At 42.5% G+C, this 13,664-nt stretch overlaps 1 protein-coding gene and 1 long non-coding RNA gene across 2 annotated transcripts; one reads left to right on the top strand and one right to left on the bottom strand.

Annotated features, from left to right (window-relative positions):
• Positions 1-61: 61 nt before the first annotated feature.
• Positions 62-1,640, bottom strand: LOC135492250 (uncharacterized). Its single transcript, XM_064778595.1, has 3 exons — positions 1,526-1,640; positions 1,059-1,217; positions 62-436 (listed from the first exon to the last, which is right to left on the bottom strand). The coding sequence occupies exons 1-3, from the start codon at positions 1,632-1,634 to the stop codon at positions 204-206; spliced, it is 501 nt and encodes a 166-aa protein (XP_064634665.1). The 5' UTR covers positions 1,635-1,640; the 3' UTR covers positions 62-203.
• A 1,958-nt stretch (positions 1,641-3,598) lies between these two features.
• On the top strand, positions 3,599-12,858 carry LOC135492480 (uncharacterized). Its single transcript, XR_010448081.1, has 2 exons — positions 3,599-4,194; positions 11,115-12,858. It is a non-coding gene; the product is annotated as an uncharacterized LOC135492480 (long non-coding RNA).
• The last annotated feature ends 806 nt before the right edge of the window (positions 12,859-13,664 follow it).

The following is a 13,664-nucleotide window of genomic DNA, read 5'->3' as shown; positions in this document are numbered from 1 at the left end:
TGCATAGAAATGGATGATGACAAGGCAATGTTCCTAGAATAAAAATGAATGGATACAGACGTGAATATTTTACATTTGAATATTTTATTGGCATTCTAGATGCTCCACGGGAAAATAATTCATCATATACAAGAATGAGACCCCACACTTGAGGCGGCCATTTCTGCTATTATTGTCTCTCGAAGTTCGCCATTCTATTTGAGCTAGCTATCAAAGTCCTCTTCATCATGATCGAATATTTCCTTAATCTTTCCTAGTATCGTCACACCAGATACCTGCTGCCCCACCTGACTGCATGAAGCACAACAGGCACTCATTACACCGTCCTGGCTACATTTATGCCTTTCAGCTGCTGTGATGTCCTTGCATGTAAAATTGGTCCCATCAAGGTCATCAGTGAAGGTCTCATCTTCATCGTGGTCACCATATTCGCATCCTGTAATGCAAATATAGAGACATAGAGAACATAGAGACATTGGTACCACCAGGGACAATGAAAACATAAAGACATTGGTACAACCAGGGACAATGAAAACATAAAGACATTGATACAACCAGGGACGATGGGAACATTCTAGGAAGACATTGGTACAACCAGGGACAATGAAAACATAAAGACATTGATACAAACAGGGACGATGGGAACATTTAGGAAGACATTGGTACAACCAGGGACAATAAAAACATAAAGACATTGGTACAACCAGGGACAATGAAAACATAAAGACATTGATACAACCAGGGACAATGAAAACATAAAGACATTGGTACAACCATGGACAATGAAAACATAAAGACATTGGTACAACCAGGGACAATGAAACCATAAAGACATTGGTACAACCATGGACAATGAAAACATAAAGACATTGATACAACCAAGGACGATGGGAACATTTTAGGAAGACATTGGTCCACCAGGGACAATGAAAACATAAAGACATTGGTACAACCAGGGACAATGAAAACATAAAGACATTGATACAACCAGGGACGCTGGGAACATTTTAGGAAGACATTGGAACATCAACTGCAGCGGAGTGTGTCGGGATGCTCACCTGGTCTTGAATCTTCATTTTCTAGATAGAAAACGTCACAGGAATGGCAGCAGACGGCGTAGATCTGGGCGTCATAGCAACTGTTGGGATGCTTCTGCACGTGCTGGGCGCAGTTATGGTTATTGATCGTGATGCCGTCCATATCTCCCATACACATATCTGGAAGGCAAAGTGACGTAGCTTCATATCATCATGAGGCCTACAGAAAACAGAAAACAAAAGCGACCAGTCACATTGAAAATAAGATCAGGAATATCAAGTTACTTTTACTTTTACTTCTAAGAGACACCATGGGGGGAAAATGTCCAATCAGGTCCCAGTGGACAGCTGCTGGATAAAATGTCATAATCTTAAGAAGATATAATTTGACGAGGTCCGATGGGAATGGATGAAATGTCAAGGCAAACTGAAACAGAAAAAGAGAGCAAAAGCCCGAGGTCAAAATGCGATCTAGTGCAATGTCTCACCGTCCTCCTCATAAAGGTCGTACTCGTCCGAGTCCTCCCCCCATTCCGTGGCAAGAACCACACACAACGTCAACAGCAACAACACCAGCACTGGTCTCACCTCCTTCATGTTTGCCTCCCAAATGACAAAAATCAACTTCGGATAATGATGGTTATTTCCTCATTATTCTGATTTAGAGTAATATTTGTCAGGCGGGGTCACTCAAATTGTATGATATTGGCGGCATTTCTATTGTGGCTGCACATATGTTGTCAGATATCGGCATTGTTTTAGCTTGACAATTTCTAATGGTGCTAATTATATCTAACTGGTGCTCATTGTGATCATTACTGCACAAATTCACACAGTGACGGCGTTTTATACAGCGATTTAAAATGTCCTTTAGCAGACATCTCTCAATTGAGTCCACCATCTCTATCAAGGACACTCTATTTGGTCCCAAATTGGTTGTTTCCATTGGTTTTCACCTCTATTCAGGACACATCTTAATCAATGACATCATTTGTTAGTCCCAATGGTGTCCTTAATGGAGAGGTTCTACTGTATAATCTTTCCACTTCTTTGATTGAAGACCCGGGTTTGACGAGCGCTTCTTTTGCGGCCTCCATGCCTGTACCGTCGTCGCCTACAACCTGAGACCATGCAAGATGACCTGACTCCACAACCCAGACAACCCCCGCCGCTAAAACGCGACAACCAAAATTCCGTAAAAAATTAAAATTAAAATGAATTAGATAGCCCGAAGATGTCCTGCAGGCCTTCAATAGCAAGTAGCTCACCACCCCGACAATTATATCTCTATTATTAAGAGGGCATTGGGCAATTTGAATGGGGGACCACAACTGCTGTGGAGGTGTAAAGAAAATAAAGGCGTTTGAAATTGGAATGGCCGAGGGGAACATTCGGTTCTTATAATTGGCTTATTGAGATTGTGAGGACAAGCCTCGACACTTTGAACACTACAGGACATAGTTGATACAGCCGAGGCACTCAATCATAGGCTGTTAGGAAAATGATGGTGAACTGAATATAAAAAATTACTAAATTGCTCAAGAATTCAGGAAGTTTTCTAAGTTTCCATTCGGGAAGAAAGAACCACCCGACACCTTTCATCACCGACGTAATGCTGATGGTATCATCAGTCGGACTCCCTGTAGAAACCACCCTGATGTAGAAACATGGTGCACTACGTTGGGATCGAGAGTAAACATCTAGATCAGACAGCGTACGGATAGTGAAGGGACATGGCCCATCCAGCAAAGACTTGGTGCACTCTCTGGCAACATGGCGAGCTATGAAGGGGAGGACAACCTTTCTCGGCCACCCTGTAGAGTTTCGTGAGTTTCCTCATCAGCCTCAGGTAGGCCAATTTTGACAGGACCCCCCCCAGCTGGCGCCATCTGAGCTAAAAAAGTGGAACTACGCGATTACCTAAAATTAAAAATTACCCCGTCTTGGGGCCGAAATTTTCCCCGGGGGACGAGTTATTCCATGAACCCCAAACATGGTACTGACGACCGTTGCCGATCTCAGCATTTCTTTACTCCAACCTACTTACCAATATATACAGTGCTCGCCGCATTACTCCTGTGTGGACGTTTCATGTGCGTACTATGTAGTATGGATGGCCAACGGCAGGGGAGCCAGTAGCGGGCTCCGGACACAATCAAATCTGCGATAGGGTCCGTGTACATTCTATATACATACATTTTTGTGATTTAAAAAAAATCAATGCTGGGATTTGCAGAAGTGTAGTCCTCATCCTGGTAATCATCGTTGCCAAATCTAACTCAATTTACTGGGTGATTCAGCGGGTATAAAATGATATCTAGGGCCGAAGACCGGGATTGTCACTAGCTCTGTGGTCCCGCCTGCATCCCACCTGGGGGCTGCTGCTACCAGACGTTATCAACATTCATGAGTGCTTATGAAAGCTTGTTACTTGTATTCAAGACCCGCCCAATGCTGTTCGTTAAGACATTCTTGATTGGTTAGCAATCTCAACGTAATCTCCCAATGAGATCTCGTCATTCTGATGTGGTATTCTTGGATTCTTACCTCTATAAAAGCACCTGGCGAGGATTTTGAGAACGGAGTGTAGCACGCGAGGGGATCTCGATTCAGAAAGCCGTGTTTATGAAAACATCTCCGGAGACAATTACGCCAGTGCCGCTTGATAGGACAGCGGAGCCACCCGCCTTTCATCTCCTCTAAGACGACCAGTATCGTCTAAAGATACATGTTTCACATTGTTTTCATGTTTCACTGGACTTTATTAAGGGAATGAGCAGAGATAAAACAAGGATTGGAAGATTCTGTGGTTTTGGTGATGGACTTCCCGGTGGCCGATAACGGAGAAACTTCACATTGATTGGCGCAGCACGCCAGAGGACGTCGCGACAATTTCGTCTCCGCAAATTTTTGAGACATCCCTGACACAAACATTACCGTACAGTATACGCCTGTCGAGGAATATTTGCATCTTTTTGCTCATATTGTTTTTCTATCGTTTTTGACTTTATATATATATTTTGAGGGTGAGACGGAGACTGTATGTGACAATTGGGATAACTGGAGTGTAGATTGGCACCAACGCCAGGATTGTCCCAAAACGTCGGTCAAGAGAGTCAAGGACCGACGGCCAGTCATTGTCATGGCGAAATTAAAGGTGAGCAAAATGTCTATTACGTTAATTGTTTTTATTTTAAATGTCCATGTAGTTCGGTCATGACTAGGAAGAATTAAGGGGTATTTTCGATAAACTTTCTTCAACCTTCATGCACTCTCAGAAATGAAGGGTTTTGAGCTTTTGAAAGCCTCCAAGGTTATTCAGCAAAATCATGGACACCTAAAGTACGTACTTAATATGAAGTCTTTTTTAAAAGTCTAATCTAGAATGAAAACTACCATTTCGTGCCTCCTTTGTCAAAAGGTGTCTGAAGGCCATGGGCTTATTGATAAAGAATAAATAATTTTCATGTAGCTAATATCCTCAAGAATTCTGAGAATGAAAATCGATTCCCATGCAATGCTAATGCGCGGCATTTCGAAATATCATTACGCGGTCATATCCCGAGTTATACGTGGTGACCTTGTGGGTAACATCACAGATACGTACCTCGTGTTCCTCGTTTCTCCGAGGATTGTGATTGGGGAAAATCGCGGTAACATCACAGCAGTATAAGCTACTTTCCTCGTGTTACAGCCAAGCTTCAATGGCGAAGACTACTTTGATCCAATCTGCTTCCTATCTTGAAAAAAGTGCGAATAGAAGAAAGGAATTACCTTTTGTGTTTTGGTGAAATGTTTCACAATGAATCGCAAGAACTGAATCAGAAACTGATGGTGTTCTAAACAAGATCAAAGCAATACTTTCTTTGAAGTTAATCTTTTGAAATCAATGCTTCTTACTTAGATATGGTAACTACTGTGAGCAAGGAATCTGAGAGAGATTCCTCTCAATGGTAAAGGTACCGGCCCTTGTTGAAGAAGTTGTAGAGAAGAGGAGGTAATAAGTCTGTGCACATGTTTGCTCTTGAAGCACCCTGCGTTGGCGCGATCGTGAAACTGGAAGCTTCGCTTCCCGCTGTGACTGAGGAATTATGTTGGCAGCACATCAATAAGTTTTGTTTTTCTGGTGCTACTGCTAGAGTGTGTATTCCTTCATTGGGAACATCCCAGAGGCTTTAGAATCTGCTTCACCAAACTCGTGTTGAGAACCTCGGTGTTCAGCATGGCCTATAGTCGCCACTCTGGGGAGCTGATCAGCTTATGAGCTCATGGAGCTCCTCTGTGGGTGGTTTGCAGGAACGAGAGGAAGAAACCACGTACAGTTAAACGGTGTAATGCATGAATCATTGATCAGGTGGAAAATTGGGAAATTGAATGTCCATCGGGGTAGTGGATCCGGCTTGGCTGGTTCGAGGTGCATGCCTTTTTTGCAAACCATTTAATTTGTGACCCAAAGTGCTCAGATTTAGATCGGAATCTCCAGAAGCACGTTTCTTTCCTTCGTGCCAAACTCCTGTGCTAAGTCCTGTCACCAGAGGAACTCTGGTCGTATATCTAGTTACGGTAATTATTTGGCAACTTCAAGTTGGTGCTACTGATGAAAGTTATTGGCTTGTTTGCACCAAGTGATATCAATGAATCGTCAATGAAGTTGGAGTAATATTCTTTTGGCTTCCGCTGAAATTGCTATCCCTTTCTAAATCTCTGAGTTACCTCTAGCGAAACCTTCTAGAGACGGTTCGAACCGATCACTGCTAATTGATAATTGATACGTTTCGGCCTACATCTGTCCACCGCTGTGCGTATAGGTATAAGAACATGAATTGTATTCAATTCGGTGTAATATCGATCTATTTTCCAATCCAGAGCGTAATATTCAAGATAGGATAGCACTGCTGCACTTAAAGATGATTCTTAAAGATAAGTTTTGAAGAATGCTTTGAAGTTCACCTCAAAGGGTCAAATTGCTCCTAAACAGCCGGAGATGTGGTTCTGGAAGCGACGAGTAGCGTATCGGATGAAGGCTATGGAGGTTTTTTGCAATCTCAGAAACCATTTGGGGTATTCCATTTTACCAAAAATACTTCTGTAGGGTGCAGATTTGTGTTGGCCGAAAAATCATTAAAGGTAGTTCAAGAAGCTCTAAAACCGTTATTTCTAAGCGTGTGAGTGGAAAAGTAACTGCGTTAACCAATCTGTTAACCGTCGAACCGACCCGCCCTGAAGCTGATGTCGGTGAACACGAAAAACACACGATATTTTATGTCTGACGCCCTAATTTCAAATTTCCTTGGGATTTTTATGTTAGCTTTGGCCTTGGTTGTTAATTATCATTAAAAAAATTAATCCTTAGATCAACTAAATCAAACAATGTTTAATTTACGGGTTATAAAGCTGTCGAAATGTAAATGTTATGACTTTGTAAAGCAGTCAAGACAATTAACTGTTTGTAATTTATTTCATCTTTTTCTCTTTCTTTCAATGGTTATCCATTGTTTGGCAGTTTTTGAGAAGGAAAGGCAATAAAGCACTTCAAGATCACAAATAAACTGAATCATATTGGTGCAGACCCTGAAATGTACTTTGGATTTATGGGATTTTTTCTGTGAATTGATATCAAAGTAACCAAATGACCTTCAAGTTCAATCTCACTGACGGCAATGTACTTGGGGTTGGCACTTCCGTCTTCGCGTTAATCCCGGTCTTAACTGATCCTATACCGTGGGCGTGGTTCTACGCATTTACCCGAATTCATCAAAATAAGTCCAGTGTTACCTCCAATATCAAATAACGAGGATGAATGGGGCGGGGGATATATTTCATTCGATAAATATCACATATTCCGAGGCTGTGAATAATTCCTTATAATCCAATGTCTGCTGTAATCTCCCAGACAGACAGTTTTGCAGGCCGCGGCATTTTTGCAATTTGTGATGTGCTGTGATATTTAGCAATATATACACTTTAACCCTCAAAATTCCTGGAGAAAACAATTAATTAGATGTGGAACAGCATTGGAAAATTCACTTAACACTCCTTTCCTTGTGTGTGTATTTCGTGCCGATCTGGCACTGAAACTGATGTCACATCTACATGACCATGTACCTTAAAGTAAATTATCTAATTGCCAGCACATGGTAGATGATTGTGTTGTGGCAATATCTTAAAGGCTATCTTAATAGTATCAGACATGAATTTGCTTCATCCCAGGCCAAGTACCTCCGAATGTACATATACAAAGTATATAGATGTACATGTTGTACGAGATTACAGTAATGATATATTTAACGGAAAATTATTTATTTTGCCCAAAACATTGAATCATTTTCATGGATACAGGTAAAACCGAGCTTAAACGACCAGCTGCTTTAAGCTACTTTAAACCTGGGTTAGCATCTCGCTTTTATGTTTTGAATAACCTAGGAAAACAAGGCTGCGTGAAAGATCCTGCGATGATCTGGCTCTTGCATACGAACAGTAAGGGGTCAAAATATACACAGCCCTTCCCTGGAACTGAGTGATATTGGATCACAGAGTTGGCCAAAGCGTGCTTCTTCACGCTGTTCATGGATAGAGGATAGACATTTACGCAATATTTCTTTCCTAGAAATTGGCCTATATTTAAGTAGGCCTGAACACGTCTTTTTCTGACATTCGAGCGTTTATTAAAAGCCCAAACTGATGCCCCATCATGAGTCAAGTTAAAGTTTCGTTTGAAATCGGTGACCAACTCACAAATGCCGGTCAATTGCGTCCGGAGTGTAACCAATGAAGTACCATTCGGAAGGTGAACTCTGTGCCTCCGTGTTCTCCTGTAGGAGGCAACGTTTGATCATCGGAAACCTTTCAATTCATAAGTTATCTTAAATTGTCCACTTATTTCGCTGGAAAAGATCGATGTAATCTGATCCTGAATTGGCGCATACACGTCACTAATAAAAACATTGCTTCACCAACTTAATAAACCCGAGTCAACCTCTTTCACTAAGAATCCTTGTATGTCGTCTGGATTTTGTTTGGAATAAAAACACTCCACAATGGTGGGTTCATCGTAAATTAATTGGACGCACGCTTCGATCCTCTTCATCAATAGCTGGTCCTAATTGCCTTCCTTTCGCGGAGGAGCTGGGTATGTTACCAAGGTGGGTCGCCTCCGGCGGAGGGATCACAAAATGGCCGACGGAAAAAGTACGATTGGTGACTTTATTACAAAATTGGTCCAGCTTATCTTTATCTTGGCAACGATTTTGATATACTGCAGACGAGATGGGCAACAACTAAGAAATATGACATCACAAAAATAGCCACTCCGTTAACCTCATGCATTTGTTACATTTCCTGTAAATCTAATTTGATAATGTGAATGATTACAAGTACATGTATCAAACTGGTTTCTTGCCGGCAACGCCGTGGTATACTCTCCCGTCTAAAATATGTAGAAGTAAGGCTTTGCGGGTAGAGCGAACGATTCGACCTTGATACAGACTGTATACGTGCACAGCAAGCCAATCTGCCAAGTGGGGTACCGGCGGTCACTCAAAGGGCTGCCATATCATGACCATAGAATATTGCGAATATTGCATTTCGGGGTTAATTAAGAAGCATTCCTTATCAAACAGAAACATCAATATGGGAATTAAAGATACCCATAGTAGCTGTGTGCGTCGGTCACCGCGGGGCTTGGCTTACTCGCCAGTATTTGGAAACAGACGGCGGCCATTGTGGGGTGACCCGGTGACCGGTTGAGAGTAAATCCTGGGGAGCAACTCGATCGTGATCACAACATTCGGCGTCTTTGAAGCCAAGAGCAGCCAACACCGACTTTTGTTCCAGTGTTTTGGTTCTGAGCTACCAATTTCGGACGACCGGAGGTTGGTGATAATCGGGTAATTTTGCTTGAAAAGTTATCAAAATATCATTGTGTTTGGAATGTTGTCTGCGGCGCTGGTTACACAGAGTGAGGCATGTGGTCTTATGGTCTGAGAACAAGGAAACCATCTGCACCCAGTGGGCCCTTCAGAGGGTCAGGTGAACCAAGAAATATACGCCCTTTACCTCCCTTGTCGTCACCGCCATATCAATATCGAAGGCTACTTTTAGTCGTGGCAATCTTTCCCTTATAGACTATTGGCCACTCTTTTAATCTAAATAATTAAGTTTTAGAACTTCTTACAGCGCGAGATCAAACGACCATGCAGCATCGTCGGGTGCGTGGGGTGCAGTTCCAGAAGTTTCCATCGGTCACAAGAAACAAGACTGGAAACCACCATATCTTGACATCAACAAGCCTCCACATAGCCTCGTGATGCCAGAACTGTGACCGCCTCGGCTGTAATTACTTGCTACTATCAAGACTTAACTACCGAATAAGCTGTACTATTATTTGATTTCCAGCAGAAGAATCGGCAATGGTTACTTACCAGTTTCACGGGGAATACCGTGCCGCTCTTTGATTTAAAAGTTTTCATAAGACTGGCCAGCAGCGTATCATATTTTATTATCTCAGTTTATGATCTTCGCTCACGAGTTGTGCCCGCTTCCAAAATTATCTTAATCCCATGATGATTGGAACCAACCCTATGAAACTCAATCTGCGATCTGGTAATTTTGCTGTGGACGAAATTCCAATTGTATTGTGTAAAGATAGGTCATTATCTGTGATATTTGCAATGGCATTGTGACGCGGCATCGTCATAAAATAATTTACTCCTCCCATTTATAGGCCTATGTCTTAAGTTATGTCATCAGAATTGTCCATTCCGTTAGCACTGGATACACTCTTATAAGGTTATAAATTCGCTATTAAAGGTCGATTATCGATCCGACACAGCCGTAATTTAGAGCACGTTGAATGGCTTACGGCTTTTTAAGTTACAATTATGTTTATGACCTTCACGTTTAACACTTAGTGATTATACAATATCAACATCAGCTCGTGCGTTACCGCAAAATTCACTAACCGAACAAAGCAGCTGGATGCAGCGGACACTTCATGCGGGTTACCCGATCCAGATGTGATACCGCCCCTGTAATCAGCTCTTTAACCGATGGAAACATCCAAATAGTCACCTTCATAGCGCATTCAGAACCTGAAATGACGTGTTTCTAAACTGCTTTTCAAGAGTTTGCAGTTTGTTATTGGAAACAAGCAATATTGGTTAGCCCAATGAAATACAACACTACAATCATCCCGCTACATTGAGCGCAAACTATAAAAGTCCCTCAAAATTATAGTCCGCTGTTCCAATCATTCGGGCCAACACTTCCAAAAGTCCGGCACCCTAATTGATCAGTATTTGAATACGGCGGATCCACCCCAAAGATTAGGACTTAACCTACGCAGAGAGACACCGCGCCCCAAACTAGCACTTCAAAAGCACCGCTGATCTCATCGCAATTGTCATGAGATATCTAATAGCTTTACGTTTATTCTGACCAGCCCCGGGCAGCAAAACGTGTCCGATATTTTCTATGAGGATTCCTAGTGGCAAACATGCAATGTTTGAGAATTGTATTGAAAGAATGGATGCGTGTTTATCTCAGCCTTCCTACTTGAATTAGGTGTTTGTGTGATATTTGCTGTTAACTGCTACTTGAGGTGACAATGTTGTGTGAAATGTCCCTTCAAGTGTTTTCATAATAATGGCACACAAATAACCGTTAAGTGCCAGAAGAGTCAGCGGTTTCTTTTGTGGTGTCCATTTGCTGATCGGCCATCTTGAAATAATTCGAGATTGATTTTTGTGACGATCAGGAAATGGCCTAATTCCTTAACCAAACCTGTTGATTTTCTCACACCAATTAAGATACTTTTTACATTAATACTCCGGTGTGGCAAATTCCCGACCCCAGGGCGATGTTTTCATTGTCACGAACTATCATTTCGCAAGCTCCTGATTGTGATTATCTGTTAGCCGAAATGAAAACAGATAGATAGCAGAACGATATAATCCCGACCAATAAAAATGTGCCTTGGCCTCCAGTGGTATCTAAAGGAGAGGCGGAGTATGTTGCAAACCACTGGTGCCATGCCAAATGTTCTCAAAATATTAAAGTCTCCTTTTTGTCTATTTTCAGCCCACCCTTGTGATCGCAGCGTTGATACTCTGCTTAGCGATGGCCGCTTACGCAAAGAAGAACAGAAAAAATAAATATTCAGTCCATCGTCTTTACGACCATTGCGGAACAATCTGTTTGCAACTCTACTTCAGGTGTCGCAGTGGACAGTGTAAAAATCTTTCAGAGGACCGGTGTACGTCGAAATGTTACAAGAAATTCAAAAGATGTCCTAAAAAACTTTGCAAGCAGGGCAAAAATAAGTTGAGTAATAAGCTGAAGTCGCGGTCCACGTCGCGAAAACGCGGGAAGAAATCGAAAAAGAAGTCAAACAAGAAATCATTGAACAATGCCCATGGAGCGGGAGGTGGCACGAAGGAGTAAAACTTCGGAGAAGACTCGGTCTTCGATTAGGAGATGCAGGACTAAGTCTTCAAGCTTTGGCTTCGAGATATTTAGATGACATTGATTGATTGAAGTAGAGAAGTCGAATGATGGGTAACCTGCGAAGGAAAGGCTATCGCGGAATTTTTTCTCGACGGTTTATTATATAACGACGCAACGACAATCGTTCCAAGGAGGACAGAATGGTGCAATGAGGATGCAATGTACTACACCATTATATATTTCGAATGCATTAACTGCACAACTGATGTTCCGGACTGTAAATACAATAATTTCTTAATGTTTTACAATATCATATTGTCAGAATGACTCTTTTTATGCTTTGAAAATGCTCTAGAGTAAATTGCTTTATTGTCTTAGAATGACAAAAAAGCTGCCTTTAAGTCAGGTCAAGTCAAGTCCTCAAGTTGTGGCTAGTTGGCCATATATCTGGGCTGACGGACAAAATCTGGCGGATTTGTGACCTTTCTTGTAAAACGATTGAATGCTGTAGTCGGGGTAAAGGCCGGGAAGTAACTTAGTTCGAACAGATGTCCTAGAGAGGCGAAATCGTCTTCTTTTCATCGCATTGTCGCCATGGGCCAAGACGCTGGAGGACTGGTGGCTATAGTTGGGAACGCGCGGTGTTTTACTGATGATGTCTTTTAAATCTAAAATACCTGACCCGTTAGAATAATTTGAATGGTATCCCCAATGGCCATGGTTTTTATGAGATGAAAGAGACCGACACGGCAGCCAAGGGCAGGATTCAGCTTCGAGACAATTTTGCCATGGGCGGGAACATACGTGATCGTGTTCGGCCAAATATTCCACCGAGTAAGGATGCTGGATATCATCAGAATTATTTGAACATTCAGCACACTTGTTTATGACAATGGCCAAGGTTCGAGGTTTTACGGTAAATGCTGATGTTATTGAGTGTGGGGCCTATACCCAATGGGTCTTGCACGATCAAAGACACCGACGGCCAAGGGCCCGTCGCAACTCCTCCGGCTTATTGTGACTATTTTGCAACGGACATTGGGACAATAATACGTGATCATTTCTTGGAGTCAATATGTGGGAAGTAATGAGAATTATTTTAAGCAGTTCGTCGAATCCGTTGAGGCGGTCCCCGTGGTCGTTGGTGACAGTCGAAATGGCGGTGATGCTGCATGTGGGATTTGAGATGAAAGTATCTATTAGTATTGTATCATGCATGATTGGGATACGATGGGAAAGCTCGGACGGTCAGTTTATCAAACTTTACGAGAGGTTATACGCCGGGTGGGTTTTTGCTTTTCTCCTACTATATTTTTCGGGAGGCACGCCAGGGCGTATGCATATGTTAGTGATAGAAAAAAAACTAATTTATGTGAAATTTGCTGTTCAGTCAATCACTGCAATTTGTATAGTTTGCGAAAAACGAAATGGCCTAGGAATTGTCGTATATACAGGGGTCTTAGGAAGTGTTTCTTAATTGGGACAGCGATATAGGCCTACTGCATGCGAAAAGCACTTTTGCAGACACCCAAGGAGGAGGCGGCCATGGCGTAGACTCTTTCACCAGTCTCGTCCATTAACTCATCCTGCCATAACCAGTGGTTTTAAATATACTCCGCCTCTCGATATTTCTATTTTGTATATGATATAGGAGTAGAAAAGCCTGATCTCAGGATCCCTGCGCGGAGTGGGGGGGGGGGGGGGGGGGCTAGAGGTTCCCTGGGACTACCAGAGCCACTCGCAACCTCGAATCGATTCATGGACTGCGTCTGTCCCCAAACCTCCATGTCCCCGGTAGCCCCTCTAATGTATTTAGAATGTACCAGAGCGCGTCACTGAAATAACGCTGCAATAATGAATATTTCACTAAACAAAAGGCCCGCCACTGCGCACATACTCTCGTGTCATTTACAGATTAAATGTTGTGTAATCGCCAAATAATTGTTAATAGGGAGTTTTCGCCAGTCCCCGAAACGCCAACGTGGACGCCTCTCCCATTGTTCGACCTCCCGATTACGATGTCGAACAATGGGATTGGCTGTTCGCGTTAGCATTTTGGGGTATTAGGGAAAACTCGCTAACTTGGACCACGACCCGAAAAGATTAGTGGCATCTTTTTTTGTTGCGTCGTACTCCCGACCACTTCTTGGTTTATTCTCATGTCAGTGTCATGATGACGTAAGC

The sequence above is a fragment of the Lineus longissimus genome, chromosome 8, assembly GCF_910592395.1.
Source record: "Lineus longissimus chromosome 8, tnLinLong1.2, whole genome shotgun sequence".
In the NCBI taxonomy this organism is placed as follows: domain Eukaryota; kingdom Metazoa; phylum Nemertea; class Pilidiophora; order Heteronemertea; family Lineidae; genus Lineus; species Lineus longissimus.
This window is presented reverse-complemented; position numbering and strand designations above follow the sequence as displayed.

Bases quoted from the DNA above. Each gene is read 5' to 3' on its own strand.
- LOC135492250 (XM_064778595.1), bottom strand. From the start codon at position 1,634: ATGAAGGAGGTGAGACCAGTGCTGGTGTTGTTGCTGTTGACGTTGTGT. The intron at 1,218-1,525 runs GTGAGACATTGC...TTTGCCTTCCAG, and splicing joins CGACCTTTATGAGGAGGACG to ATATGTGTATGGGAGATATG. The intron at 437-1,058 runs GTGAGCATCCCG...TTTGCATTACAG, and splicing joins AAATGAAGATTCAAGACCAG to GATGCGAATATGGTGACCAC.